This window comes from Rhopalosiphum padi, chromosome 1 (genome assembly GCF_020882245.1).
Source record: "Rhopalosiphum padi isolate XX-2018 chromosome 1, ASM2088224v1, whole genome shotgun sequence".
Taxonomy (NCBI): Eukaryota; Metazoa; Arthropoda; class Insecta; order Hemiptera; family Aphididae; genus Rhopalosiphum; species Rhopalosiphum padi.
Window position 1 is genome coordinate 37,848,858 of NC_083597.1, and position 27,810 is coordinate 37,876,667.

General features: G+C 28.0%; 5 protein-coding genes across 7 annotated transcripts; 2 read left to right on the forward strand and 3 right to left on the reverse strand.

The window, feature by feature from the left end:
- Positions 1-9: 9 nt before the first annotated feature.
- On the forward strand, positions 10-1,519 carry LOC132924091 (sperm flagellar protein 1-like). The gene is made up of 5 exons (XM_060988190.1): positions 10-190; positions 253-368; positions 436-637; positions 754-845; positions 1,007-1,519. The coding sequence occupies exons 1-5, from the start codon at positions 10-12 to the stop codon at positions 1,100-1,102; spliced, it is 687 nt and encodes a 228-aa protein (XP_060844173.1). The 3' UTR covers positions 1,103-1,519.
- Positions 1,520-1,663: 144 nt separating this feature from the next.
- Positions 1,664-3,987, reverse strand: LOC132924077 (VIP36-like protein). The gene is made up of 7 exons (XM_060988165.1): positions 3,491-3,987; positions 3,320-3,435; positions 2,974-3,174; positions 2,741-2,903; positions 2,498-2,664; positions 2,141-2,204; positions 1,664-2,062 (listed from the first exon to the last, which is right to left on the reverse strand). The coding sequence occupies exons 1-7, from the start codon at positions 3,648-3,650 to the stop codon at positions 1,911-1,913; spliced, it is 1,023 nt and encodes a 340-aa protein (XP_060844148.1). The 5' UTR covers positions 3,651-3,987; the 3' UTR covers positions 1,664-1,910.
- Positions 3,988-4,545: 558 nt separating this feature from the next.
- LOC132924085 (uncharacterized) lies at positions 4,546-5,194 on the reverse strand. Its single transcript, XM_060988178.1, has 2 exons — positions 5,026-5,194; positions 4,546-4,958 (listed from the first exon to the last, which is right to left on the reverse strand). The coding sequence occupies exons 1-2, from the start codon at positions 5,192-5,194 to the stop codon at positions 4,546-4,548; spliced, it is 582 nt and encodes a 193-aa protein (XP_060844161.1).
- A 4,366-nt stretch (positions 5,195-9,560) lies between these two features.
- LOC132924061 (xylosyltransferase oxt) lies at positions 9,561-14,519 on the forward strand. The gene is made up of 16 exons (XM_060988142.1): positions 9,561-9,740; positions 9,812-10,187; positions 10,253-10,409; positions 10,495-10,637; positions 10,701-10,873; positions 10,951-11,150; positions 11,268-11,562; positions 11,639-11,815; positions 11,914-12,019; positions 12,167-12,372; positions 12,442-12,567; positions 12,631-12,831; positions 12,892-13,046; positions 13,106-13,261; positions 13,397-13,561; positions 13,931-14,519. Exons 1-16 carry the CDS (start codon positions 9,606-9,608, stop codon positions 13,935-13,937), a joined length of 2,778 nt encoding a protein of 925 aa, XP_060844125.1. The 5' UTR covers positions 9,561-9,605; the 3' UTR covers positions 13,938-14,519.
- A 2,164-nt stretch (positions 14,520-16,683) lies between these two features.
- LOC132924037 (protein virilizer homolog) lies at positions 16,684-27,703 on the reverse strand. Of its 3 annotated transcripts, XM_060988118.1 has the most exons (11): positions 27,561-27,703; positions 21,928-22,065; positions 21,741-21,852; positions 21,501-21,663; positions 21,228-21,388; positions 21,066-21,155; positions 20,766-20,970; positions 17,518-20,682; positions 17,251-17,444; positions 17,046-17,127; positions 16,684-16,990 (listed from the first exon to the last, which is right to left on the reverse strand). In XM_060988118.1, exons 3-11 carry the CDS (start codon positions 21,777-21,779, stop codon positions 16,818-16,820), a joined length of 4,272 nt encoding a protein of 1,423 aa, XP_060844101.1. In that variant the 5' UTR covers positions 21,780-21,852; positions 21,928-22,065; positions 27,561-27,703; the 3' UTR covers positions 16,684-16,817. The 3 variants fall into 3 exon arrangements, with proteins under 3 accessions (XP_060844101.1, XP_060844094.1, XP_060844086.1); XM_060988111.1 differs by lacking the exons at positions 21,928-22,065; positions 27,561-27,703 and having other exon boundaries at positions 21,234-21,388; positions 21,501-21,921; XM_060988103.1 differs by lacking the exons at positions 21,928-22,065; positions 27,561-27,703 and having other exon boundaries at positions 21,501-21,921.
- Positions 27,704-27,810: the final 107 nt, after the last annotated feature.

Consider the following 27,810-nt stretch of genomic DNA (forward strand, 5'->3'; position numbering starts at 1 on the left):
ATTAAAAAAATGACATCTGGAAATGATTATTCAAAATGTGAAAATCAATCGTGCAGTTTTCCTTCATCATCACAGGGTGATTCTTTGAACAATGATAATCCAATAAATTTAAGTAACATAATTCATTGGATTAACTCTTTTGAATTTATTCGGCCAAAAAAAACTATAGTCAGAGATTTTTCTGATGCAAGTAAAATACAATTATTACTTACATTGAGAGTTATTAAATTGATAACAGATAAATTTTAATAGCTATGGTTGCTGAAATAATAAAATATTATTGGCCAAAATTAATAGATCTTCACAATTATGTACCAGCTAGTTCATTTACTAATAAGATTTCAAATTGGGATACTTTAAATAGAAAAGTAAATTTCAAAAGTTACAAATTATACCTTTTTTTTCATAATAAAATTTAATACATTTTGTCAAAAGGTATTAAAAAAAGTGAAGTTACCACTTTCAAAGGAAACTATAGAAAAGTTATCAATGGCTGATCCAAATACTATTTTTCAATTTTTAAAATCTTTAAAAGTAGTAATAGATGAATTTGAACATGAAAAACAATTAAGATTAGAAAAAAATCAAAATTGTCCACTTTATATCATAGTTAACGACGAAATGATTCAAGTTACAGGTATTATTAGTACATATAGGTTTTTGTTCATTCATTTTTTAGCATAAAGCGACATATTAATTAATAGACTTATAACTGAAACTAAGTTTACATAATATAGTTTTTATATTCCTCAGAAAATGATTGTTGCACTAAAGAATATCTTAGCAAAGAAGTTGTAGCATTAATAAATAAACTTCAACATAAAATTAATGGCATGGAACACAAGGTTAGATTACTTTAGCATTTTGTGATGCATTTAAAAAATAAAATCCCCATGAAATATTGTAATTTGAAATTATCGTGTTAACTTTCCTATTATAAAAAAAAAAATCAGTTTACTTAGCTATAAATTATAATTCTAATAAATATTAAATATTATTTATTTAGATTGACCACATAAGTTCATTGATATGCGTGAAAGATAGGCGGATAAAAGATTTACAATCGCAATTAAATCAGCTGAAAAAAGATAACACTTCTTGAATGTTTCAAATGAATTATAATGCTGTTTTCCAAAATTGTTGTAGCTTATTTAATTTTTTTTATGCAGCCATAATTATTAAATTAAAATCTACATGAATTGAAGAAGTAATAAAATTGAATACATGACTAGTAAGTAATAATCTAACATTTGTTCATTCACTACAAAATTAATTTTAATTGTGATAAGTACTATTAGTACTAATATAAAGTCATGCTGTAAGAATAGTATTGACTAATGCCATTTTATAAAAAATTCCTTTGAATGACTGTATTTTCATTATATAAAACAAATGTGATCTTATCCAACAGTAACATAAACTGTTAGGTATATTGTTATACATCATCATAATGGTTAGATTAACATAACCTAACAAGCAGTTTTAGTAACAGATCTGCTATAACAGATAAAAAAAAAATTAATAATAAATTATTAGACTTAATATATAGTAAAATAAGTAGATTACGTGTATTGGTGTATTTAATCTATGGTACAACAGTCTAAAATCTAATGACTAATATATAGATAGAATGGAATTTAAAATGGAACACAAATACCGTACATATTATACAAAAAATTTTTAATACACAAACATACGAGTCTACAGTATAAATAAATAAATAAATGATCTAATTTTTTACTGAAATTTGATTTACGTGAAACATGGTATGTAATAATTTGTTTTCATATTTTTAATAATAAAAACTAATATGATTATTGTTTTATTATTGTTTTTTTTTTTTGTGATGGCAATGTTGAATTTTAAATAAATATTTATTTATTTTTTTTTTACAAAATTTAAATATTTTTTTAATAAAATGTTTTATGTGACTGAGTTTGCTGGTACTCCCAATACCATACACCACCAACAATTATAGCAGCAATTAAAATAATAACAAACAGAACGATAAAAAATATCTTTAAGCCACTCCAACTTTGACTCTTCGTGTCTTCAATATGTTCTAGAAAAGAAAAATATTTTACACTTAACATAACTGTTATAATAAGTAATAAATCATTAATGTTTTTAATAAAATTACCTCTAGGCGGACTGGATATTTTAGCATTGGGAATTATATTTGAACGATCCTTAAGAGCTTCATTCTAAAAAATAAATACATGATAAAATGATCAGTGTATAAAAGTAATATACTCTTAAATTATTTAAATTTTAAATTTTAATAATTATCAAATGGTTGTCAATTAAAATTAAAAATACTATCTACCTAAAAGTGATATCATTTATTTTCATGATCTAATTTTGTTATTGATGCAATTATTTATTATGGGAAGTATAACAAACAGGCATACAACAAAAAGAATATTAAATTTAATAATTAATAGAATGTATAGCAAACTAAATTATATTTAACAAAAATATATAATAATATAGTTACAGGATCATCAGAATCCACTTCATATAGTCGAACAGCTAAAATTTCATGGTTATCTGATAGATCTCCTGTTGCTGCTGAAAATCCAAAATAGTAACCAGTCGGCAATTCAACGCCATCAACGGTAAAACAAGGTTTCCATACTGCTTTATCTTCTAAGTCTGTCATTACTAAAATGTTTTATTAAATTAATAAAAATTATTAGTTAACCTAATCAGGAATAATAAGAATATTAATAAAATTTACCAGTTAGTGTATTGCCAGTGTATCTTATTAACACATGAGTTTCAGTTGGTAAATTTCTAACTTTAACTTCACATCCTGCCAATTCTGTATGGGTTCCATCGCGATCATGATCATAATGCAAAGACCCATTATTAATCATTGATGAAATATAAGGATGTTGGTGCTATTATATTAAAAATATATATATAAATATTAAATAATGTGGAAAAATCAATAACAATTATCAGTTATACATTATGTTCTCCATTATGATTACTATATGTATCAATTATAACAGCAAGCCCTTCAAAAAAATCTTTATTGCCAAAAACTGGCCCATGTTTCATTCTTTCTCGGGTGTACCAAATAGCCATTCCATCACCGTGAAGACTTTCTTTTCCTTTTCCATGGATTTTGAATTGTACTTGCAATTCCCAATTATTGACATAACAAGGCTAAAATAAAAATAAATAAAACATGAATATAATCTACAACTATCAGTAAGCTTTTAAATTAATTTGATGTCCAATCAGACTATCTGACTGGATAATTGACAACCAGATTTATTTATAATAAATATTATAAAATACAAATACATACTATAGAGTTCCATATTGAACCAGACTTGCTTTGTAAGTCAGGTGTTAGTCGTACATATTTGTCTGTCACTATAGTGGAACCCATAAAGTCCCAGTTTGGTACTGTTATGCCAGATCCTTTCATAAAAAGTATCTATTAGATATATGAATACTTCCTTAAAATTAATCTTACCTTGGTATGGTTTCAAAAGTGAATGATCGCGTTTCATATAATCTCTGGTGTTCCATTCTGAGTAAACTTCTCTACTGAGAAATGAAAATACAACTATAAATACATACAATTTTGTACAAACTTTTTTCGAATTAATTATATTATTTGTGTTTGAATTCATCGTGCAACTTTAAGTTAAAAACTGGAAATGGAATGTTTTTAGCGTTCACACAAAAATTAATTAATGTTCTTCAGTTAGTATTCAGTCGAGTTATAATCTAAGGCCGTAATTTGGAAAAAACAAAAAAACACTTATCAACCAATTCATAAGTCTGATTAGGAGTCAAGAATTCAAGATTTATTAATACTGAAGTGCCTAAAACTAATACTGTCTAGTTTCTAAAACTAAAGTCAAGAAGGTACGAAGTTCGAAATCCAAAATATACAATAGGCATTAGGCATAGATAATAAGGAATCTAAATCTATGACAAATCACAAATGGTGTATTAAAAAGATACAACGAGCATTAAATGATACACAAATAAAATAATCAAAATATGATACTTTAATGACTTGTGATAAAAAATACTTTTGTAACCTCTTTGAAAATTACTGATAGTGAGTGATTAATCAAAAGATAGAATAGTATATAGCACGGTCTTAGAAGATAAGGTCCGACGACTGTCCCCCTCCCGCCCATTAACCGGTATCCGCTTGTTGAGGCAGTTTTAGTTCCTATTTAACTCACTAGCGCTGCAGGTTATACTTATTTGAGGTTATGTATTTAATTATTAAAAACGATCATGTCATGGCCGGGCCGGCAGGCGGCATGCCGTAGTGCTAATAGTAAATAATAGTCGATCTACGTCTAATGTCTATGAACAGTATGAACCGACCAGTTAACTGTGAAATGTAATAATTTATTAAAAACATTTTAATAATTAATATATTGAATAACGTGAACATTTGAAAACATTAAAATATAAAATAATAAAATATGCCATAAATACTGATACAGTTGTTTCTTATTATATAATATTAAATAGGTACGTATTTGCACCACCCATTATGGTGTTTTAAGTTTTACAAAATTTCGCAACTTTTTTTTTATTTCTATTTTCTGTTTTTTTATTTTTATTTTCCTGGTATGTGAATTGCCTCATTCTCATTCTCACGTAATAAATAACAGCAAATGAAATAATATTTTCTCCATGAGTGACACAAGGGAAATTCGTTATATGCTTTTCATTGATCATATCATCAATTATTAGATCAAAAACATGAGTTGACAAACAATGTTTCATAAAACTTTTTTCAATTTTCTGAATAAAATTGAAAAAAAATATATTTGGATGAATTAATCGCCCTTTGGTTTTCATATTGACCAGTGTCGCAGACAATTGCTGAGAATAAACCTGCGGAGTGGCAAAAGCTGACTTACAAATTGTACAATCATTTATGTACTTCAACAGTTGTTTTGATAGGTAACCTGAAATAATTTTAAAACTTTTTATTTTGTGAATCAATTAAAATTGTTAATATGAATAAAATATGACCTGTTAAATAATAAATTAAACAATCTATAATTTCCGGTTTAGTATAATCATGTTCAACAACATCATTGAATTCCCATTCTTTTTCTTCAATGATATTGTTTAATTTAGTTTTTAAATTTTCAACCAAGTTATATTTTTTAGGTTGATAAATATCTTTCAAATCTGTCATAGATATAATTGGTTTTAATGGAGAATCATCATGTACAGTACAATTTCCACTCTTGGGAGGCTTTAAAATGCTGTAAGTAGATAGTAGTTTATACAATTGGAGAAAATTAGGGGTTGAAGGATGATCATTTTGGCCAGCAGCTTGGCGAATTGTTCCAAAAAACATCTAGGTAATACATAATTTTTATTTAATATTAATGATTATTACAACTTCTTTCTGACTGTACTTACTTCAAGTTTGTCTTGATTAATTTTCCCTGTTAATAGATATTTAAAGTTCCAGCATGACTTTAAATAACTAGAAAGATCAAGAGTAGATTGAATTGTAATTCTTAGCCCACAAGCAGTGCTATCAGATAAAAATTCTGATTTTTTTACTTCGCCATCTGTATATTGTTTTTGCCATTCATTCAACCAAACCAAAAATGATTGAAGAAACTGTACATTTTAAATTTAATTATTTAGGTATGCAAATGTATGTTAATCTAATTTTTGTATGAACATAATAAAATATTTATTTTTACCTGATAGTCTTTGCCGTTAACTCTTAGTCCTTCAGCACCAAATTTTCTGTTCAGTGCGTCAAAACAATCATTAAACTTTTGACAAAATTCAGATGTTGGATCACAATCACTTAAGCCAGGAATATTATATTTTTTATAAAACATTAAGCCATTAGCAATAGAATTACTCAATACCTAAATTATGTATAAAGACAAAAATCTGTGAGTATTGTATATTTATTAAATATTTAAGTACTTATTAAGTATTAATTATTATTTTATTATATAGATGAATTTTTAAAAAAAATGTATACTTGGGTAGCTAGCCGTACTCTCATTTTATCAGACACACTAAGATGTACATGGTTTCTGGATAATTTTGGACAAACCCTTAAATTTCCTGGTAATTTGCTATCTTGCTCGTATAAAATATTAATGTGATTCCAACGGATATACTGACCATTAATCTACATAAAGAAAGGTAATAGAATTAATTAATTTCCTTTTTTTATGATTATTATCTAAAATACATACCTTGGTACAAAATATAGCTCCCATTGATCATGCAAATTTAACAAATAAACACATATTAATATTAATTAGTAAAAACAAATATTTAAAATAATAACACACATAGTTACACATTGCTATTTTCTATATTAAGTTATTTAACACCAATGAACAACTACATGCAAATCTATACAGAATAATATATACAAAACAAAATTCACAGTGCTTGACATAGACTTAAATTTATTAGGATTAATAATTTTTTTTTTTTTTTCTTAGGAATTCTTTTACTGGGTTTCAGCTAGTATGAAAGACAAAAATAATATTTTAAATAAATAAATATTAGATTAATTGTTAGCACTAAACAAAAAACGAGTTTCAGTATATAATTAGATAATACAAACTTACCTTCAATATTTTATCATTGTATAATTTATTTCTAACGTTCTTAAACAGATGAGGTGTATCAGAAAATGCATATATTTTCCGATCTTCATGAAGAGGGTGTTGAAACCAATTTTTAAAGGAATTAACTTGGCCACTTATTCCAAGTTCAGACCACATTTTTCTGTTTGTCTGAGCTCCATCAGAGACAAATCCATGTATAATAGCACCTGCTTGCTCTAAAAGAATTATACATTTCAACATAAGTTTTGCTAACTCTGTGCCAACTACAGGTCCTTTAGATGCAAATACGGCTACAGGTTGAGAATAAGTGGCTGCAAGTGGCTGGAACATAAATACTAAGCAACTTGTTGCCTTTTCATTTATATCACTTGCTTTATAATCATCACCAAAATCTACAAGGCCTTTATAAGTAAGACTTTTGGAGCATACAGTTAATGCTTCTCTTACTGATATCTCATCTACAAGAATAATGCCATGTTTTTGCATGGTGGATTTATTTTCTAGGTGTTTTTTAAATAGAGCAAAAAATTGTTTATCAAATCCACAAGATGTATCTATTAAAGAGAGATAACGCCTAATAGTACTAACATTAGGCAATGGCATTATATTGTTCTTCAAGCAAAAATTGTAACCACTTGGGGATCGAATATGAAACAACATACATAGTATTAACCATTCATCAGAATATCGTCTACCTTTAGAGTTATTAACCTAGTTTACAAAACAAAAAAATAAAATTAAATAATAATATTCTGATGATATTTTAAATTAACATATTACTTTTGCTGCTGAAAATATTTCTTGAACAATTGTCTTTTGATTTACAGGGCAGTTAATTTCAATCAGTTTCTCTTCAATAGATTTTTGAGAAATATTACTATACTCAGATTGAAGGTTAAGTAAATTTTTTTTTAATGAACTAACTTGTTTTTCAAAGCGATTCTTTTGTCTTCTGAGAACATTGTTTCTTTTTTGTAAAATTATCAATTTTTTTCTACTTTTTGGTGTAGTTTTTAGGGAAATTCGTTTAGGAGATGATAGTAAGGTAGATCGAATTTGTTTTTGCTTTACATTTCGTATGGTTCTTGCACAGTACAAACAATGTAAATTATTTGAAATTAGGAACAAACATTCTTTATGTCGTTTCATTTGCATGGTATCAATTACAATATTTTCAGAAATATAAAAGAATGATTCATATCTATAATTGTGAGAAAAAAAATTGAAATTATTTTATTTTTATTATTCTTAACTATTTTATTTGTTACTTTTTTGAGTTTATTAAATCCAATCCTTTACAAATTTTGAATAAAGCCATTTCTTTAATTAAACTTTTTAACTGATCTATACTTTCAAGATTAGTATTGGCATTTACTAATTTATCATTGCATATATTTTTCCCCAAAATATTGCAAGTTATTTTTGAACTTTGGCTTATAATTATACTTTTCCGTAAAAAGGAATTTAACATGCCTTCATTTTCTACAAAAATAATTTCAGATATACCAAAGTACTTCTTTTCATAAGAAAAATATTTGTGCCAGTTAGGGGGTAGCTGCAAGTCTAAAGTATTCAATTCATTAAATGAAATTGAATTACTTTGCTCTTTTATAGTTGTTGACATATTCTATAAACAAATTTAATTTCAAATTTTAAACTTAAGAAAGTAATTATTTATACACAAATATGTTATTTTGATTATATCAATGTTTTAAATTTCTTACTTCTTGGCATATCATAGTTTTATTAACATTGTACTTTGCAACGGAATCATCTAATATTAAATTATCATTAGGCTTAGCAGAATAATTATGATCTAACATTATATCCACTATATTTTTATCAGTATCACATTGGTAATCCTTAAAATGTAATGTTTAATTTAAACAAAATATAAAATTGTAATAATAAATGTATTAGTTATTAATTTATAATTACTATATCAGAAAATATAGGGACACTGGTTTCTGCAACTTTGCCACTACAAGAGTCCATCAATAATTCCTCTGTCTAATAAATATTAAAATGTAATACTTAATTATAAATATGTGTAATTATATTTTTATAAATTACTTTACTTTTTTTTCAGTATTATCATCAAATTTTAATTTTTTCCTTGCAGAAAACCTAAAAGGAACTGCATTAGGTAATAATCGAGGACGTAACAAAGGAACCTAAACAATCATTTTTCATAACTCATGAGGCATACTTTCTAAATACTATAGTCTACATATCATTTATAACTTACTGAGCATACAATTTTCCCCAATTTATCAAATATATCCTTTTTTTTTTGTATTTGGTCTGTACGAAAATGTTCTTCACAGACAACATTATTATTATACAAATAAGGAACATCGAGGGATTTTAACCATTCGTTTTTTAAAAGTTCGTCTTTTGGAATGGAAAACACGGATAATTTTTTGTTGGTATTGCAACCAAATAAACAAATATTGTTCGGCATAATTTATTTAGCGACAAAAACTGATTGTAATAAATTAGCATATACAATTGTGAATTACTCGGTAAATAGAAATAAATATTTTAATTATTTTCTATGGAGTTCAATAGCTGATTTTAGATTTTTGGCGGGATTTTGAACTTTATCAAAATTCAAAATGTTAAATAAGAATAAATTATAAGTTCATAACCTCAATAAGTATAACCTGCAGCGCTCGTGAGTAACAATTGAACTAAATCTGCTACAACAAGCGGACAACTGATAAATACTAGTCGTCGGACCTTATCTTCTAAGACCGTGGTATATAGTGTATTATCTTAAATCGTGGTGAAAATAAAGCTTAAAATTTGAGACTTAAGTCTTGAGTGATGACTGACGATTATTGTACCTATTCAATTTTAATATAATTTTGAATTCTTTGCTTGTTACTACTATACGTTTTGAGCTGCAGTTAAAAATAAAGAAAATTATGTCTGTACATTTAGCTGTTGTTAATAAAGCATTAAAGCTGAAGAACAATAACGACAACCATGGATTTTAAATGGCTAAAAAGATACCGTTTGTTTTGCATTGGAGGTTCAATCATCTTATGTGTTCAAGTTGTATTAGCATTTGTGTTCTTTTCCATTCAAGAATATTCAGTTGTCGAAGAACTATCACCAAATGTAATCTGTCTTAGAATAATATTTGTAATTTTTTTAAATTATAAAAAATAATAAGAGTACCTTTTTTTTAGTCGTTGAACAGATTAAGGAATGTAGCTGATTATGGTATTGGTGATGACGAAGAATCAAGTTACAACAATGTTCCTAGTGGTAGTAATCATCGTAATAAACTGCCACCAGACAAAGACAATAGTGCATCATCAAATGAATACTTTAATAAAGCGCTTCAACAACGGCACAACAACTATAAGACTGATAATTTTAAAGTATTAGGAGTAGATGAATTAGGTTTTGTTCCACCTTGTGATATAAGTGGTCGTGAGTGTGTATCAGCATTACATCGTGCAAAAACTGAAACTTGTAAACAAATCATAGCAAACATATCATGTCTTATTAAGATGAATCCTCCATATCCCAAACGACTGCCTCATCAATGTCCAACTAACGGTATTAAAACTTTTTTGAACATTCATATTTTGTTTTCTGATTAATATTATTTAATTTATCATTAGATGTAAAACAAAATAAAATAGTAGGATGTTTTCGCGATGGAAAAGAAATTAAATTATTACCTGGTTATAAAACTACTCTTATATATACTAATTCTCAAGAAAATTGTATGGATCTTTGTCTTCAATCTGGTTTTGCCTATGCTGGAGTGGAATACGGGTAATAAATGATGAATATATTTTTAAAAAAATGTTAAATATTCTAATATTTTTTAATAAAACAAGTTTATAATTAACATTTGCAGGACTGAATGTTTTTGTGGTAATGAAACTCCAGAATGGGGCTTAAAACTTCCAGATACATTTTGTGATATGCAATGTCCAGGAAACTTAAGTCAAATGTGTGGCGGACATTATACTATTAATGTTTTTAAAACTGGTGTTTCTAGTATGTTCATTATTCATACTATGTTGATTTTTCACAATTCTTTAATACAATTTTTTTTCTTAGAATTCGTTGCTAAAATTGCTTCAGAACCTTCACCAAATTTTGAATACAATAATATACCTCCTGTGCGAATTGTATTTCTTTTAACATTAAATGGAAGAGCTGTAAGACAGGTGTATAGATTAATTAAAGCACTATTTCATCGTGATCATTATTTTTTTATACACGTAGATGCTGTAAGACTATTAATATTTTAAATTGTGTTAGGTAAATTTACTCATTATTTATTTTATTATTATTTTTTCACATTTAGAGACATGATTACATGTTCAGAGAATTATTAAAAATTGAATTAAAATTGAGTAATGTTCGATTATCACGGCGAAGGCATTCCACCATCTGGGGAGGTGCCTCTTTATTAACCACCCTGATGGATGCTATGTCAGACCTTGTACAGTCTTCTTGGGATTGGGATTTTGTTATTAACCTTAGTGAATCTGATTTTCCAATAAAGTAAGTATATATTTTATGAAAATATCAGTTTGTATTTTTGATCTTTTGGTCTTTTTTTTTATAATCTATATTTTAACAAATATTTTATTAATTAACATATTATATAAATGATACAAGGTCAAATGATGCATTGGTAAAGTTTTTAACTGTGAATCGAGAACATAATTTTGTCAAATCACATGGTCGTGAAGTTCAACAATTTATACAAAAACAAGGACTAGACAAGACATTTGTAGAGTGTGAAGCTAGAATGTGGCGTGTAGGAGAAAAAGAATTACCAAAAGGCATTATATGGGATGGTGGTAGTGATTGGCTAGCATTATCTCGACCTTTTGTTGATTATCTAGTGGCTGGTGATACTCTTATTTCTGGTCTATCACAATTCTTCAAATATACTTTATTACCAGCTGAGGTACTTAAAACAATAATTAATCTAAGTTAATTTAAAGTAAATATTTAATATTCTGAATTTTTGTTCTTGATTTTAGTCATTTTTTCACACTGTATTAAGGAATTCACCTTTTTGTGAAACTTATATTGATAATAATTTACACGTAACAAACTGGAAAAGATGGCTTGGTTGCAAATGTCAATATCGTCATGTGGTTGATTGGTGTGGTTGTAGCCCAAATGTTTTTCGATATGATGATTGGAATCGTATAAAGGTAATATAATTTAGAATTATATTAAAATAAAATTAATTAATAAAATTAATTTTGTTGAAATTAATACAAATTACATTGTTTTAAATGTTTCTCTATAGAACACTGAAAAGAAACAAGTATATTTTGCTCGTAAATTTGAACCTATTATAAACTTGTCTATTATAGATACACTAGAAGTTTGGTTGTATGGAGACTACCCTACAGGTAATGTAAATACCTTTTATAACATTTAAACAGTATTATTATTAATGCAGTCTCAAATATTATTTTTTAATCCGTGTTAACAAGTGTAATATACAAAAATTAACATAACTCTAAAGATTTAAATTAAATATTTGAATTTTATTATAGATTTTAAAAACCGTATGAGCTATTGGCAAAATGTATATCATTATGATGATGTATATCCAGCACCTGATGAATCACTACTTATTATTGGAAACAGTCTTGCTCGAGTTGCAACTAAATATCTCACTACATCACATACAACTTGTCAAATCCGTAGTCTTGATAAGTTACTACAAGTTTTCACTTATCATCACAAAGATAAATTTAAAGTAATTTTAATTTAATAATAGATGAAAATAATCTAAAATAAATTCATAAATAAAATATAATTTCATTAGGGGTTTTTAATTCAATATGAAGTTAGTTTTTCAAATACTTCTAATAAATTATTGTTTGAAAGTTGGTGTTGGCCAAAGCTACAAGGAATCATTATACATAATAGAGATCCAATCAATAGGTTATTGGTAATTAAAAAAAAAATTATTATTATTATGAAAATGTGTGTGTTTAAGTATAATTTATTACAGAATTTCATTGTCAGTTCAGATTTTGATAAAAAAGAACAAATGTCTAGGAATTTTATACGTCTCATAAGTCCTTATACAGAGCCAGTTTTGATACACCAGTGGGCTACTGGTGAACACAGTTTTACAGTTACATTTTTATGGTTAAATCCATATGACGAACTGATTAATGTTACATCTACAAATATTGAGGAATCAGCTTTGGTTAGTAATTTTAAAATTGTTTTATAGTTAATTAATTAATTTTATATTATAATAATTTAGATAACATTTGGTAAACCAAATCTACCAATGCCATTGTCACAAGGAATATGGACTGTATTGCTAGTTTATGAAAATGTAACTATGGCATATACTCAATTTCTAGTTACTCCGTCATATACTTTTAGAGATGCATCTATTCCTGCTAGTCAAATGAAGTAAATTATTACCATTAATTTTTGACTATTTAATTTAAAATTAAATATTTCTATTATAGCTTTATAAATAAAGCCCAAAATTATAAACAATCTTTTGAAGATTGGACTAATGTGATAAAAGATTTCAAAACTTCAATAGTATTGGAAACAAAAAATAAATTTATCGATCGTACCAAAACTAAAATGACCAGTTGGATTGATGGTCTAATTACAAGGTATGTTTATTGGTATAAAGTTAAAATTAAAATAAGATAATATAATATGTTTGGTTTTAAACAAAATAATTACATTTTATAACATAAAAATTAATAAAACATAAATGTTGTTTAATTGATCTTTTTGTTTTTTAGTGCTTATAATGTATTAGAGACCTGCATTGTGGTTCCTTGTAAATCTTTAAATGATTGTGGTCTAAAAGAGTTAGTCACATGTGCTGAAACATCATGGAGTTCTTATTCACCTGATCCAAAATCTGATATTAAATCAATTAACAAGGAATCTGGAACTCTTAACAGGTAAAATTGTATTACTGAAATCTTAATTTTAAAATGACAAAATCTTAAAATAAACCAAAAAAAAATTATTAATATTTTCTAGTCTTTGAGAGTACATGATTTTGATTTACATTTAGGTAGATAGGTAATTTACTACTTATATTTAAAATTAAATCGTCTTTATATTATACATTTTTATTTGGATATTATTCCACATTAAACATATTTCAAAATTATTTAAAGAAGTTATTCATTATTGTTTGTATGTAATGTTAGAAATATTTGAAATTATATTTATTTTAAGTTTTGAGTGTTGACAGTCATCAGTAATTATACATATAATACATTTACTTTTCATTTGCATTAATTTTTTATTATTTTTATTTTCAGATATTAATTATTAGACTGACATAGTGCCATATCATTAAAAATTATACTACTTTTTTTTAAACTTATTTCTATTCATATATTTATAAATAACTGTTATAACTGTTAACTGGCTATTTATTTGTATTTATTTTATTGTTTGATGTATTATAATTTAGTATTTCTAATTTCTTTTGACAAAATTAGTTCAAAAATTTTAAATTACAATACACAAAATACATTACATTTTATAATAGATTTTGTTTGCAGGGATTAGAATTTGTTTAATTGTGTATATTTTATGTACAGACTTAACAAGGCATTTTATTTACATTGTTTGATCATCATACATTTTTAATTTGTTTACCAAAATAAATTTACTATAACTAATTATTATGAAAATCTTTTATCAAGTTAGTTTTTTCACTTGTTACCATTATCATTTAAGGAGATATAAAATTGGTTTTCTATTATGAGCTGATATGCCCACATGGAAATTGTAATTACCATACCAGTTATATTGCTTAATATTAAATATTTTTATTAGTATGTTTAAATATAGTAACTATATATTAAATTTTTGTAATAAATAAACAGAAATCATATAAATTTATCTAGTGTCTAGTGAATTATAATATTTGCTTATCTGTTACTGGTTATCTTTGCTTAATACATGTGAGTATGTTCTATGCCTCCCTGTTCATATTAACATTTTTTGCCTACCCCCAAAATCACCAAGTTATTTTTAAAAGTATTTAGCTATTTTTCAATTTCAGTATCAAAATTTAATCATTTCTGCTTGATTTTTCATCTCTCCAAGTTCTAAAATTGTAAAAAGTTTGTATCAACTTTTCACTAATTGTCTTCTCATTTTTAATACTATCACAAATACTATATTTATCCTTCTTTGAACAAACAGAATTTTTACCAATAAAACATCATGATATCCATATGACTATTTTATAATTTTTTACCATTCTAATTGTAATGAACTATAATAATTGATCAGTAAGCCATGACATAATAGTAAAATTTTAGAATAGGTACTTCATTTTTATATATATATATATAAATCTAATATGGTTTTAAATGGCCAATTTGTTGGTAAAATTTTTTATAATCATATTGTAATTTATTCAGTTTCTAGTAACAAACTCACAGCTCACAATATTGCACATATATTCAATTTTATATCTCAACAACTTAAAATCTATGTACTATATTTTTAATAAAATGATGCACATAGTTTATCTTGATCTTGTTCTGAGTTATTTAGCTAATAATATTTTCGATCTCAATTTATATCATTTTGGAATTACACTTGTATGTGTATTTTTATGTAATAACTATTGTCATTAATATGAAAATTAGTATAAATTAAGAATAATAAAAATTCTAAATGTTAAAAAATATGTTATTAATCATATATTTGAAGGTGAATCTAGCTAAATAATAGTTTGAATATTAAAAGTTATTGTTATTTTTACTGCATTACTATAATATCCAATACTATCTTAGTCAATATATACTTACATTATTATTAAATTGAATGAACCCCCATAAAATAATTATTTAAATATTATTATTCATTCTGTATTTTATAATATATACATAACTTAAGGTGTAAAAAAAAATGAATTCAGATATTCAAATCTTTTATCTGTAAAATTTGGATAATAACAAACCTGGGTGTACATTTTTGAAATCTATTCATTGTATTTTAAAATATTTTATAAATTATATAAACATTTCCTAAAACAAATGTTTGAAAATTACACAACTCAATAATATTTAAACATTTAAAATATTAAAATGTGCTTATAACATGTTCATGTATTTGAAAATATAATAAAACCACCACGATAAACCTATACATTATAAAACTACATTACATAATTTAACCCAATAGTTTTATTGTATTCATTTTGAAGTGATAAAAATATTTATTTTCTCTACAAATTAGTAAATGCATATCAATTATTAAAATAGCAATGTAATAAATAAAATTAAAATAGAAACCTATTATGTTCAATATTCATTATTTATATCTCAGGATGTCTTAATTTTTAATATTTTATCATTATGCATTAAAGTAAATGTTTATTATTTGATTTATCCAAATAAGTAATAAATATTTTCTGTTGCTCACCAAAGTGTTGTGTTCACTGTATTATTTGCAATATTAATGATGTTGTTTGATTAATTTTAATACTATTTATCGAAAAATATTTTAAGATTGTTATAAATTATTAAACATATCAATATATCATAATATTATTATTATTATTACTATTTATCATTTAAAAACAATATATATAATGCACATGTTTACTGTTACATATTTAATTTAAAAATGCGGTAATCGTACAGTGTTAAACATACGTTTTATTTTTATTACTAAATAATAACAAAATATTAATTGTTATGTATGCATTATATTATAATATGAAAATAGTTAGTTTTAATTATATTAGAGAAAATAATGTGTGCAGAATACAATATAAAACAGTATTAGAACAATAACAATAACCATGTAATGTAACCACAAATTATACTACTATTTACCTACTATTTAAGTATTCTGCAGTGTTTATATTGTAAACAATTTTTTTACATTTTATTGTGCTCATTTTTATAATGATTAATTAAAACAGGAATCGTGCATTATAATATTAAATCAATATCTCAAACTTCAGTTTTATGTATAGCTAAATAAATAATATGAATTCTTCAAATGAATTAACTAATGTTAAAATTGAACAAAAAATCATATAATGTATAAGAATAATAAATTGTTTTGTTGTATATTGGATATTTTACAAATTATTTGTACATTTATTGGTTGAAATATATTTTTATAATAAAAACATATTAATATATTAATTAACTCAGTCTGTAAATTATTTATTATTTATCTCCTAGAGTACGCTAAATTTTTCCTAAGTTCAGCCTCTACTCTGAGTTGTCTCCATTCGGCAACTAATGAATGCCTATGAATTTCTAAATGTCTACTACTCATTGTTTGACGATAATCTGCACGTAAATGAGCCATGGCATTAAATTGTGCATGCCAATTATGTAAACCTAGAATTAAATATTTTTTATAACAATGAAAAAAAAACAATTATTCAAATCTTACTTAAATGTGATTTATATGGGCTTAAAAGATTATATGAACGTTCATATGCCATTTGTCTCTCACGCAGTCTTATATTCAGATCCTAATATAACACAAAAAGCAATTAAAATATTAAAAATAAAATTAATCACATAAATCATGTGTATTATACTATTATTACTATTATTGTACCAATATTATTTAATTTTATATGATGCTTATTTACTTGAATGGGTTGAATAGGCAATTTATATCTGGGTTGTCTAACATTTCTTGTTTCCATTGCAACAAAATCATCAACGTGTAATGATGGTGGCCTAGATGTGTTGGGTGAACGGTTTCTGAAGGCATCAGATCGTTGTATCGTTCCAAGTCTGCTAAATACTTTATGACGAATTATAGGTGTAGATGTGTTGTTAACTGTATGTAATCAATAAAACAATAATGAATTTTTTAATTTCAATTTTAGTTGTAGCTAAAAGTTTTTTTTTACCGGATGTATTTATAGTGTTTTCTTTTTTTTCTATCACAACAGGCTCTCGTTTATGAACAATTGGATCTGGTTGGACAATGCAGTCTTCAATTTTAAATAAATCATTGATTTTATCTTTAATATTAAAATCAGGCAAATCTGAGACAACTTCTTCGATGTTACACTCTCCCAAATTATTAATAACATCATTATACAAATCAATACTCTGGTTTATATAGTTCTTGTCACTATTATTGACAACATAAAAAAGTCTATTTTTATATGTGTATGTCAACAAGTCAACTGTAGCCAGTTGAGGCTTAGCAAGCTCTTCTACTGATTCTTGGCCATTATTTAAAAATTCTGATAGATGAACCAAATGTTCATAACAAATCAAGTTATTATCATTTTGCATAATTTCTTTCAGCAAACATAAAGGATGATCTTTACCATCATTTGACCAATTCAAATACTTCCTCAACATTGACGAGTTCATAAATAATTTTCTTTTTGTATTAATGTCATTTTTAGTACACAAGTTTAAAAGTTCCACAGTAGATATCAAAGTATTTGAACAATGAATATCTTCTTTATTCCAATTCTGCATTATATTGTCAAAAATGTTATAAAAAGGTTTAGGAAATGAATCTAAAACCATTTTGAATTGATAAAATCCATAATCGTTTTTTATGATCACTATGCATGTTTTAATAACCATAAACAATTTAGATAACTTTGTATAAGATTCAAATGAGCTCAATAGTGCTTTTAAAATATTAGTATAGAACCATTTGTTAGGAACACTATCTCTAGGTAAATTCTCTTCAGAATAACTACCAGTACTGCTTAGTACGATATCAGCATCACATATACATTGCACAAACAAAAGAGAATTTCCTTGATCATTTACTTTAATATTTTCACATATTTTGTAAATACATTTTTTATAATTTTCATGTAATTTTTCATCATTTAATATTTGTAACACTGCTGTCTTGATAGTGGCAAATTTTTTATTGTCACATAATTGTGTTAGTAAATTTAAACATTGGTTGAAACAATCATTGTTATCAACACTTACCAATGCATCTAATATTGTCCGAGTAACTAACAAACATGTTGATATGCTTAAATCGGCAATATTAATACATAAAGATTTCAAAGGTTGTAACAATAAACTACTTGAACTCAAAACAGTAATAAGTTCAATCAAATTGCTGTTTATTTTAGTCAAATGATCTATCCACATGTTACGAAAAGATATCATAGTTTGAATAACAGATTCTTCTAAAGGTTTCATGGTTTGAATTGGTAATGGCAAAGGTAATAGCTTACATAAAAGTAACAATCCAGGGAAGAAAACAGATGGACAAGATAATGTCCAAACAATAACTTCATTTGCCATCGATGATCCAATTTTGATTTCTACATAAGCCTCAAGTGTTTTATGTATATCTTTGGCAACTTTGGTGGCATCTTCATGAATTATAGAACATTCAGGAACATTATGCATTAAATTATAAAGCTTCAATAATACTTTGATAGGTGATAGATCTTTGAAAGCATCTCTCCGGGTCTGTATTAATAATGCAATCATATATCTAATCAACATCATTGATGGTCGAATAATGGATATTAAATTTTTAGCTTTATTACCAGTTAATTTCCAAACATTTACCGATGGCTGCTTATAGTCACCACATATTTTGTCTACAATAGTTAACAAGGTTCCTAGCATATCATATGAATACATTTGTAAAGTAATATATTTATATTTAAGTTCAACAAAGTCTTCTACCCTTTCAAATACTGTTTCGTCATTAGATAATCCCAAATATCTTAAAATTCTTAAACTAGTTATTAATGTTTTATTAAAATTTAAGCAGTTATCTTTGTTGTTTTTAACAATGTTACAAAGTTCACTGACATCGTCATGGAAAAAAGCAGAATGTCTCATTGATGGAAATGTCCAATCAATTAAATCATTTAAAAAATTGTGTTTGCATGCTAGCTCATATATCAATGTACCATATTTTTTTAAGTAGCTAACATCTTCTGCATTTTCTAATACAATCTTCATTAAATCCAACGAATATATAATGTGTAAATCATCACTTTTTGATTTACATTGTTCTAAATATTTAAAGAAGTTTAAGATTACATCTAAGTTGTCTCCCATAGTTAAAACATTGACAACAGCACATTTGCCAACTGTGGATTGAGTTAGTAAAAACATATCATGGAGAAAATCAACAGAATCCATTTGATCTAATCTGAAATTTTGCATTAAATTGCATTCCCAAAAATAGCTTAAATAATCTATAAGAGTTAAAACTTTTACTTTGTAAATTAGTGCTAATTTGAACTGAGTATTAACTTTATCCAGAATATTTATCAATTCATTTAACTCTTTATGCCTGCAACACAAATATCTGAGTCCATGATCACAATCCATTAAACTTTTGAAAAGTTCAAGTATATTTTGCTCTAGAGTACCCTTGCCATTTGGTTGGTCTAATACTTTTATTAAACAGTTAATGAGTGATAAATCATCAAATAATCTATAAATAGTTGGATAAACATCAAAATGAGTTAATGCTGGAGTAAGCTCAAATTGTGCGTGAGCTTGTAAAAACCTTTTAGGACAACCCATTAAAATTGGTGCTTTATTGTATGTAGTAGTAATTTCTGCTAAACATTCTTGTAATAACAATTCTTGATTTGAATCCAAAGCTTTTACATCTGTATTCATCTTTTGCAGCAATTCATAAAAATGAATTTTTCTTAAAATACTAGTAACTAAAAAACATACCCGTGGCCTCTGGTGTATTGACAATATTTTAAGTAAGGTTTGATTTCCGTTGAGCCCATCAAAAACTTCATCACATAAAAAGAGACGAATAGGTTCTAAGCCATTAAGACTAGAATCTAATGCACGCAATATGTTTAATTTAAGAGACAAACTCATATGTTCTACAAAAAATAGATTAATTAATTTATTGTGAATTTGATGATGTTTAATTAGATGTTCAGATAAATCTTCATTGTAATGGCAGAGTACTTCGATCAATTGAATGCCAACCTTCAAATGACGAAGAATTAATGTGGACATCGAAACATGCTCTTTTAAAGCACACTCAAAATCGAGTGTTACATTCACCAAAGAAAATAACTTATGACAATACTCTAGAACATAAAATATATTTTATAATTATGAACAAATTACCTCATAAAATTCTTCATTTATGAACATAACATTAGTTTTATACCTGGAATATTTAAAATGTGGCTTAACGTTTTAGGCAAAATGATAATAGTTCGTTCAGCTGTAATAATCCATTTTTCATTGATATCTAGAGTTTTTGATAAATACTCTAAAGAATCCATAAGTTCAGCTACTTCGTTACATTTAGAATCATCGCCTAATTTTCTATGTATATATTCAAATAATGATAAAGATGGATCTTGGATAATCTATAAAAAAAAAACAAAAATTATTTCAGTTACATCAAACGATAATTATAATATATACTATATTATATTAAAACAAAAACAAATACTTTACTTACTCTCAATGGAGTGGCTTGGAACAGAGATGGGTCAAAATGTGTAACTATATCATCAATATATTCATTAAAATGTTCACCATCATCACTATCCTAAAGTAAAAAATTAATTGAGTATATTGACACTATGAAAATTATTTATTAATGTATAATGAATAAAAATACCAGTACACCATCTTCTTCACTATCCATAGCAATATCATCATCACTACTTATAGCTTCCAACAGTTCCAACAACTTTACTCTCTTTTTTTCACTTGGTATGGCCATATTATTAGTTTCTTTTTCATGTATTTCAGATGTTTTGTTTGTGTCATTTGGCACAGCTAAAATGCAATAAATCATTTAAAACTAGACATCGAAACAAACTGCACCAAATTCAATCCTATGACAGTTGTGTGTTATTATTGTTTAGTAAAAATAAAACAATTATTTTACCATCTTTGATATGAGTTTCAGATACATCACTATAGTCAGTCACAAGATCGTCACAGGATTCAGTTATTTTTTGGCTTTGAAATAAACTTTCATCTTTGGCCATTACCGTAGTTTTGACCACAGTTTTGGGTTTCTTGGACGATTCATTTTCACATTCATCAGACTGGAAATGCAAATCCAGCAAAGAATCGTCAAGTTCTTTGTCATTATTTTCATCACAATGTGTTCTTTTCATTTTACCATTAGAAAACACTGATGCTGTTGATTACTGACAACCATATAATAAGAAATACTGACTTGAGACTAATTTCTAAATTCTGGATGAATCCTGTTGTCCTGTTGGCCGTAATTTCTGTCATAATCATAAACCTTAGTACCTTACACCGTGAATAATAAAGATAATATTATTGTTATTTATTTATTATACCTACTAACTGGATCACGGCTATAAACACGATAACTTATCACTCATCGGTTTTTGTTATCTTAGTCCGTGTTTTGAACCGACAAGTAGCGCTTGAAGGTTGCTGTGTCAAGTTTTATTCTTATAAATTATAATAACGTACTATAACAAAAAATACTTCGCTTTATCAAAAAGTTTTAAAAGTTTCCTATCAATTTTAATTAGAAAATGTCAAACGTTCGTCAAAATTACCATTTTCTATTACCGTAAAATGTTTTAAATTTTTTTACCTTTTTGATATATTTATAGACATTTAAAATGTTTAAAGGGATTGGAAGCGATGATTTTCTGTCTTTGTCTAACACACACGCAACATAAGATTATAGACGTGTTCTATTTCCAACGTACCAATTGATATAATGAAGCGATAAGAATTCTGAATACAGATTTGAATTCGTCTTCTTGAGATCGACTTTCCCACATTTTTGATTTTTTGATTTTTACTACTCCAAAAATTGAAATATGTCAATTTTTTAATTACTCTTTTTTAATATAACGTTTTTCGAATTTTGGGAGGATAAAATCAAAAATGTGGGAAAGTCGATCTCAAGTAGACTTATGTAGACGAATTCAAATCTGTATTCAGAATTCTTATTGCTTCATTATATTAATCGGTACGTTGGAAATAGAACACGTCTATAATCCTATGTTGCGTGTGTGTTAGATAAAGACAAGAAATCATCGCTTCCAATCCCCTTAATTAAATAGATTAATAATGTAATACAGAAAAGTTTAAGTTAAATAAATAATCAAATTTTAATAGCGTACAGAGATACAAAGTGATGTCTCTTTCTTTAGTAGTTTCCTATTGCGGCCCTGAGACCCTTAAATTCAGCATTACATGTATATACTAAGTAACTAAGTTTAACATAATAAGAATCTAAGTAAAATGAAAAATATAAAGTATAAGGTTGTGAAAAATGTAACACTAACACTTCTATATTATAATTGTTATCTCGTTATTGTTGCCAAATTATGCTAATTTAGGAACGAGAACGCACAGATAAACGTGCATGTTAAAATGTTTAACATGATGTCTGGGGAGTGGAGGGTCCTCATCACCGCCATAAATTAACCACTTTTTAGAAAAGAATTTATAGATATGCTTGGACATACAATATATATTCCTAAAGAAAAAAATAGTTTTGTTTTACATTTATTCATATTGAATATGTTGAATTAAACATTTACCATTTAATCATATAGGTGTAATGTGCCATGTTAAAAGGGAGTGCTAAAATTAACATATACATTTTACAATTTTATTGTAAATGTATTATAATAATAATGTATTATTGGTATATTAAATGTATATAAAAACTTCAAAATTATTTTATTTAACGGCATATAAATATATAATACATAACTTTTTATTGTTGCCGTTATAAAATATTTCAATAATAAATATTTTTTTTTTTTTTTATTTGCGTTACACAATCTATACAATTTGAGTACAATAAGCGTAAATGATAATATAGAAAAAAAACAGACATTTAAAATTTGATTTGGAGAAGCCGCCCATTGACGACACTCCTTAGGGCGTTGTATTATACAAGTATAGGATTAATTAATTATAAATAGCAATAATAATTAATTAAAGAGAAGGTCGCACCATTTTTTTTTCAGTCTTTTGGGAGGATTTCCAGGGATAGGTAAAGTCAAATCTTTTGCGAGGTTGTTCGGATGATTCTTTAAAGAGTTGTGGTATCGAGTGTAGTAATTTGTAGCAGTTTGTGCGATTGTTTTCATTTTTAGGTCGGAGTGTAATGTTTGATTTGTTACGTAGAATGGAGCATTAGTGATTAGGCGTAAGATTTTATTTTGGGATATTTGGATTTTGTTCAAGTTTGATTTTTTGGCGGATCCCCAGATCTGAATACCATAAGTCCATATTGGTTTTAGGAGGAGCTTATAAAGATTAAGTTTTGTGTGAAAAGTAAGTTTGGACTTTGAATGCGGGATTTGTCTAAGTAAGCGTAGACGGGTGTTTATTTTGAGTTTTGTACAGTGGATATGGTGTGCCCAGTTCAGTTTTTTATTGAAATGTACTCCAAGGTATTTTGTTGTATTTGATGTCGGTATTATAATATTATTTAATGTTACCGGGGGGCAGATTCCGTACTTGAGTGTAAAGGTGATATGCCATGATTTCGTTTCATTAATTTTAACTTTCCAGTTTTTATACCAAGATTCTAGCTCATGAAGGTGGGATTGGAGATTTTAGATATTTTGGTATCGAACAGCGAATTGACGTTCGGTGTGGTAAGATTGGAAAATTAAGTAAAATGAAGGTGGTAGAATCTTTTTAAGTTTATAGAGGAGGCCGGCATGCCACACCCGGTCGAATGCTTGCGCGACGTCAAGAAAGACTGCGGTACAATATTGTTTTTTTTCTAGCGAAGCTGAGATTGTGTCCGTTATACGATTGATTTGGTGAGTAGTTGAATGAAAATTACGGAACCCGAATTAAGTATTTGGGAAAATTCTTGAGTTAGATATTATTGGAGTTATTCTTTTGAGGATTAGTTTTTCCAGAACTTTTGAAAAAAAAGGGAGGAGACTTATAGGTCTGTAAGAAGTTGGAGAGTCTGGGGGTTTTCCAGGTTTTGGAATTACTACTATGATAGAAAATTTCCACTGAAGTGGGAAGTACGAGAGAAGGAGTATGGCGTTAAAAATATATGTAAGAAGAATTAGAGTTTTCCTCGGTAGGTGTCTTGCGACCTCATATGTTATGAGGTCGAAGCCAGGAGATTTTTTTTTGGGAAAGGTTGATATGCAGTGTTCGACTTCGGCTGGTGAAAAAGCTTTTGGTGGTAAGGACATTTGCAGCGGTGATAACAAGTAGTTTGTAACGTCATTAGATATGGATTGATTCTCAAAAGTAGTGTGTGGCTTAAAAACTTCGGTCAGATGGTTTTGGAACAGTTCAGCTTTTTCTGAATCATTAATGACCCATGAGCCGTCAGGATTTTAAGAGGAGGGAAACAGGGTTTGTCTCTAAGCACTCTTTTTGTAGTTTTCCAGAATGAGCCGTCCTGGATAGAGAGAGATGCTATGTGTTTGTAATACGAGTCGTTTCTAAATTTAGTTAGTAACCTCTTTAAATGTGCTGTTAGCGTATTAAGACGTGTTTTATCTGAAGGATATCTAGTAACTTGCCATAGCGATCTAGCACGTCGTTTTTCAGTTATGAGGTTACGTATATATGTGGGTAAGTTTAGCTGAAAAGGTTTCTGGATGTTTGTAGTTAAGGTGGTAGAGTTTCATGCAGCAGACTGAATAGCCGTTGTTAGATTTGTTATGGCGTCTTTGATATCATCTGGAGATTTTAATTTTATATCAAGTTTAGTGGTTTTTAGGGGTAGGTCGTTGAACTTCACTCAGTCGGTGGTTTTATTTGTTAAATAAGGGTTGTTGAAGCTGATTGGAGGTATGGAATTGATAGTGAGTAATACAGCTGAGTGGTCGGAGTATAATTCATTAAAGTTTTCTACATGACGAAAAAGGTGATTTGGAGCTTTTGAGATAAAAAAATCAAGTATATCTGGACGTTTGTTTGGGGATGTGGGCCAGTAAGTTGGAAGTGGAGGAGAGTAAACTTGGTATTGTTCGGGAGAGATGAGCTTTAATAGGTTATTTCCACGGGGGTTGCTCGTTCGACAACCCCAATGAGGATGTTTTGCATTAAAATCTCCACCAACAATGAAGTTATTGTGACCAAGCGAAGTGAGATACTGTTTGAACTGCTGTGTTGTTATGTTGTGTCTAGGAGGGCAGTAGGCCGCGGCTATTGTTATAGGAATATGGTTTAAGTTTATAGAGATCGCGCAAGCTTGTAAATAGTTTTCGGTTATGTTTGGGAGAGAGTTGAAGTGTATAAAAGTTCGAACTAGTATTACAGAGCCGGCGTGTGCAGTTCCTTCAGGGTGATGAGATGAGATTAGGTGATAGCCAGGAATGTTTAATTTGGAGCGTTCGGTAAGATGGGATTCGGATATAAGAGCTATATCTATTCTTTTCTCGTGTAACACGACGATTAGTTCATTTACGTGATTTAGAATGCCATTGCAGTTCCAAAGGAGAATAATAAGAGAGTTTGATGTGAAAGAGTTATTTACCATTGTTATTTTCAATAAGACGTGAAATAACAGTAGTAAGGAGAGATATAAGTGGGGTTATTATAGACCTAAATTCTGATATGAAATTGTTAAAAGTTGAGTTAATATCGGTTTGTTGATTTATGTTAGGGGGTGAGGTGTCTTGTTTTATGCCAGAGGTTACTTGAGAATAAGATCTTTGTGGGTGAGAGGCTGTGGGTGGAGAGGGTCTGAGTGTCGTCTGAGGGCTAGCTTGTGTTCCGGAGGGATTTACATTTTGGGGGGGAGGTGAATGAGTTGGTCTGTAGCGTTGTTTATGAATCTGACATCCTCTGTAGTTGGACGGATGGTTTCCTTGGCAGAGGGCACAGGTAGGTGGAACGTTATCTGGTTTGTCGCAAGAGGACGAGGCGTGATTTTTACCGCAGCGAACGCAACGTGGGGTATAATTGCAGTAGGTTTGGCAGTTGCCAAATCCTGGCAGTTTTGGCATTGTACTAGTTCACGGCGCTTAGCGGTTCTTCCACTTTAATTTTTGTGTGGAGGATAGAGGTGATATCGAAAATTGTTTTACAATTTTCATCTTTTGCTAAATCGACAAAAAAAAGTGGGAGTGGTATTTTTGTACGCCGTTGTCGAACGTTCACTACTTGTAATATGGTGAGATTAAAGTTTTCCAAAGCTGATTTTATGTCTTCGCAGGTCGAAGAAGGGTGGAGGTTGCGAATCACAACTCTGAGAGGCTTTTCGCTGTCGAGTTGAAATGTGTGAAATAGCGCGTTGCTTTGGCCGTTAAGGAAGTGAATGATTTGACGATAGTCGTCGGAGGTGTTGGCTTGAAGCTTTATGTTTTTTTTGAGAAGTCTTGCAATAAAAACCATTTTCTCCGACGATTTTTACGAGTGATTCACAAAGAAGTTTGTAGTTAAGGTTTTGGTTTGAAATTAAAATTGGTGGTATTTTGTCTTTTTTTCCCGTCACGTTTGGTGCGGTCATCTCTATGGAGTCGGCATGGTCGCGGTTGTATGATTCATTTATTTCAGTGTTAATAGTTATATCGTCGAAATTGAAAGTGCTTGTGTCTTGGAGAACTGCATACCGGTTTGGTGACGAGAATATTTTCGGAGTGGTTTATGGTGGGTTTTTGTTGTGAGGGGTTCGTGGAGAACAAAAGCTGTTTTCATCCTCGGATGAGCTTTTTTTGTTTGCTCGGTTTATTTTAATTTTTAGCGGAGGTACTATTTTGGTTGATTGATTTGACATATTTTTAATGAAAGCGGCCGATGTGAAGATAATACGATTATGATTATTGAGGTACGGTACGGCGTGGCAGTGTGTGTGTGTGTGTGCGCGCGAGCTTGTGGACTGTGCTGGAGATAACGACGGGCCGGTTTATTATCGCTAATAGGCGCTGTGCGCCGCGCTATCGCGCGTTGGTTGCGTAATGTGTAATGTGTAATGTTGTGGACTATTAAAAGTGAATTTTTTTTTTCTTACCAGTTAATTAAAAATTTTTAGTTTTTAATTTTGAGAAGAACCAGGACACTTAGAGTTGTAGAATTTTCGCGTATACTTGAGTGCAAGATTAACTGGTTATTCACGTATACATTTCAACGGATAAAATAAACACGAAAGCGAGATACAGAAGAAATCTGACAGAGCGGTGAAAAACACGTGCACTCATGACGACTGTTCGTCGGAAAACTATTATTACGTTAATGCAGAAATTAAGCGTGCGATACCTCTC

Coding starts and splice junctions, on each gene's coding strand:
- LOC132924091 (XM_060988190.1), top strand. CDS start 10: ATGACATCTGGAAATGATTATTCAAAATGTGAAAATCAATCGTGCAGT. Junction 638..753: donor CGAAATGATTCAAGTTACAG/GTATTATTAGTA, acceptor TATATTCCTCAG/AAAATGATTGTTGCACTAAA. Junction 846..1,006: donor TTAATGGCATGGAACACAAG/GTTAGATTACTT, acceptor TTATTTATTTAG/ATTGACCACATAAGTTCATT.
- LOC132924077 (XM_060988165.1), bottom strand. CDS start 3,650: ATGAATTCAAACACAAATAATATAATTAATTCGAAAAAAGTTTGTACA. Junction 3,175..3,319: donor GTTCAATATGGAACTCTATA/GTATGTATTTGT, acceptor TTTTTATTTTAG/CCTTGTTATGTCAATAATTG. Junction 2,904..2,973: donor ATCATAATGGAGAACATAAT/GTATAACTGATA, acceptor TTAATATAATAG/CACCAACATCCTTATATTTC.
- LOC132924061 (XM_060988142.1), top strand. CDS start 9,606: ATGGATTTTAAATGGCTAAAAAGATACCGTTTGTTTTGCATTGGAGGT. Junction 10,874..10,950: donor TTTTTATACACGTAGATGCT/GTAAGACTATTA, acceptor TTTCACATTTAG/AGACATGATTACATGTTCAG. Junction 12,568..12,630: donor ATCCAATCAATAGGTTATTG/GTAATTAAAAAA, acceptor AATTTATTACAG/AATTTCATTGTCAGTTCAGA.
- LOC132924037 (XM_060988103.1), bottom strand. CDS start 21,735: ATGAAAAGAACACATTGTGATGAAAATAATGACAAAGAACTTGACGAT. Junction 17,128..17,250: donor TGCCTATTCAACCCATTCAA/GTAAATAAGCAT, acceptor GTGTTATATTAG/GATCTGAATATAAGACTGCG. Junction 16,991..17,045: donor CCCATATAAATCACATTTAA/GTAAGATTTGAA, acceptor ATTTAATTCTAG/GTTTACATAATTGGCATGCA.
- LOC132924085 (XM_060988178.1), bottom strand. CDS start 5,194: ATGACAGATTTGAAAGATATTTATCAACCTAAAAAATATAACTTGGTT. Junction 4,959..5,025: donor TTTAATTTATTATTTAACAG/GTCATATTTTAT, acceptor AAATTATTTCAG/GTTACCTATCAAAACAACTG.